The sequence below is a fragment of the Papaver somniferum genome, chromosome 11 (assembly GCF_003573695.1).
Source record: "Papaver somniferum cultivar HN1 chromosome 11, ASM357369v1, whole genome shotgun sequence".
Lineage (NCBI taxonomy): Eukaryota > Viridiplantae > Streptophyta > Magnoliopsida > Ranunculales > Papaveraceae > Papaver > Papaver somniferum.
In genome coordinates this window covers 139,665,761-139,667,760 of record NC_039368.1, presented here as the reverse complement: position 1 = coordinate 139,667,760, position 2,000 = coordinate 139,665,761, and the positions used below count along the sequence as shown (strand labels likewise).

Below are 2,000 nucleotides of genomic sequence, written 5' to 3'. Positions count from 1 at the left end.
TGCGTTGTTTGTCGGTTATGGCGTTTGAAATCAACGCGTTAAGATTTTTTTTGTATGTTTTGAGCTTGTTGATGTACATGCATGTCAATAACATTAACATTTTACATGTTGCATTTGCCTCATTTTCATGTGGGAGAGAAGCAGACAACTGAAAAATAAATGGAAACATGAAAAGAAGCTTTAGAAGAAAACAGGTGCTTATGTTATTTAGTTCTTGTTAGTCATACATTTTTTTAGTCAATTTGAATATTTAAGATTATAAGGCTACCATGTTGCATTTCAGTTATATATAACAAACTGACTTAAATCTAAGATTACATGTTTTTATGTTTCAGTTTGGAGAGTTTAGCTTCGGTGAAATACAAAGCCTGCATGTATTGTATGCAATAAAATGGTTTTATCATGTGCAGAACACGAATTGCATGTTTTGGTATTTGATTTTCGATCCTTGAAAACCATTATCTACTGAAAGCTACAATCTTGTTGTTCTCCTTGTACTACTTCATTTGAAATTAAGGACCGGAGATCCTGTCGCATTAGCCACATTTTCATCAGTCAATCCAGCTATTTCTTTCAGCGGTTTCCACACAAATTTTCTCCTGTTTCATCCAAATATAGCAGTGTTAAAGACATATATATTAAAGCAGCAGACAGATTTTGGAGATGAAAAGAAAAAATGCAGTGAAAATATCATAACTTTTGAGAATGTGCTTAGTACCAGTTTCCACATTCTGCAATGACTTTTACTTTAGGTCGCAGAGTAGGCAGCAAAGCAAGAAATTGCAACTCTGATTTCGACAGTACCTATTTAAACACACATAGTCAGGAAATTTATGGTATGTACTGTTTGGCAGTGTTTCACCACCAAAAATTGGACTTCGAATCGTCTCAATCAGTGCCTCGGAAAATTCAAGGTGCTATAATATTACTCGACCGTTATAATCACTAGAAGTAAATATGGAAAAACTCAGATCAGTACTGTTTCTATCCAATTCGAAATATATTACCTTAGCTTCAATTATCCAAACAACAAGACCTTTGGAGCTCGGTGGCAGTAAGGAGAGTCTATAATCAACCTCAGGCGGAAAATACCATCGAGCTATGGGCTGTTTCCCCACATGAGCCTGCAAAAAAAAAAGGATTTTAACTTGAATTAATCTAATTTCTCCATCATCAATCCCAAAAAAAAAAAAAAACAAATTGCAATTTTTATTGGAAACAATGCATACAGGGCAAACAGGGTGGATCTTAGTGAGTGTTGTCTCAGGATCTCCAAGACCTCTAGCTGAGAGGTCAAGAAAGTGGTAGCCCTGGTACCTCAGACGTGTAAGATAACGTCCTTCGTAACCTCCCTCGTGAGGGGAATATATTGCCAATGCTTTGTGTTCTTCTACATCAGATAACCACTGGCCTAGATCAAATTTCAGCAAATCTCCTCCAATGAAATCGTCGAGACCACACTTGATTGTTAATGAACGTCGACAACCCACATTTTGCACGTAATTCACAGACCGGGCAGAAGACCGTTTCAAATTGACAGGGACACCGTAGAAGGATAGAGCAGCTGCCATTACCTTGATGAATTTTTCTGAGAATCGCTCCTCCCTTCATTGTTTTTTCTTGTTTGAACCCAAAATGTAAACACGATAAGGCAGTAGTTTGTTTCTGTGGTGCTGAGTCGTTCATTATTCCTTCCTATCCTTGAGGAGGTTTTACTAGATACAAACCCCACTTATACTAGATACAATCCATATCCATGAGAGATGGAGCGGGACGCAGCCAAGTTCACTTTCGAACCGGTCCCGTAACAGTTTTTCTGAAATTTCCACCTGGGTCTAGATTCTTGAAATTAGTCTGATTATGAAGGACTAGAAGAAGAACCTTTTGGCAAACAGATCACTCAATGCTCATCAATTCAAATAACGTGCATGTCTCGTCCTCCTAACTCTGAAAGTCTAAACTCCTTGCTGTAAAGTCTAAACCTTGTTGAGATTATTAGT

At 37.5% G+C, this 2,000-nt stretch overlaps 1 protein-coding gene across 1 annotated transcript; it reads right to left on the bottom strand.

The window, feature by feature from the left end:
* Positions 1–249: 249 nt before the first annotated feature.
* On the bottom strand, positions 250–1,646 carry LOC113320927 (NAD(P)H-quinone oxidoreductase subunit N, chloroplastic-like). The gene is made up of 4 exons (XM_026568832.1): positions 1,230–1,646; positions 1,008–1,124; positions 719–804; positions 250–599 (listed from the first exon to the last, which is right to left on the bottom strand). Exons 1-4 carry the CDS (start codon positions 1,569–1,571, stop codon positions 503–505), a joined length of 642 nt encoding a protein of 213 aa, XP_026424617.1. The 5' UTR covers positions 1,572–1,646; the 3' UTR covers positions 250–502.
* Positions 1,647–2,000: the final 354 nt, after the last annotated feature.

Excerpts from the sequence above, each read along its gene's own strand:
- LOC113320927 (XM_026568832.1), bottom strand. The coding sequence starts at position 1,571 with ATGGCAGCTGCTCTATCCTTCTACGGTGTCCCTGTCAATTTGAAACGG. Across the intron at positions 1,125-1,229 it reads AGATCCACCCTGTTTGCCCT|GCTCATGTGGGGAAACAGCC; the intron begins GTATGCATTGTT and ends TTTTTTTTGCAG. Across the intron at positions 805-1,007 it reads TTTGGATAATTGAAGCTAAG|GTACTGTCGAAATCAGAGTT; the intron begins GTAATATATTTC and ends GTGTTTAAATAG.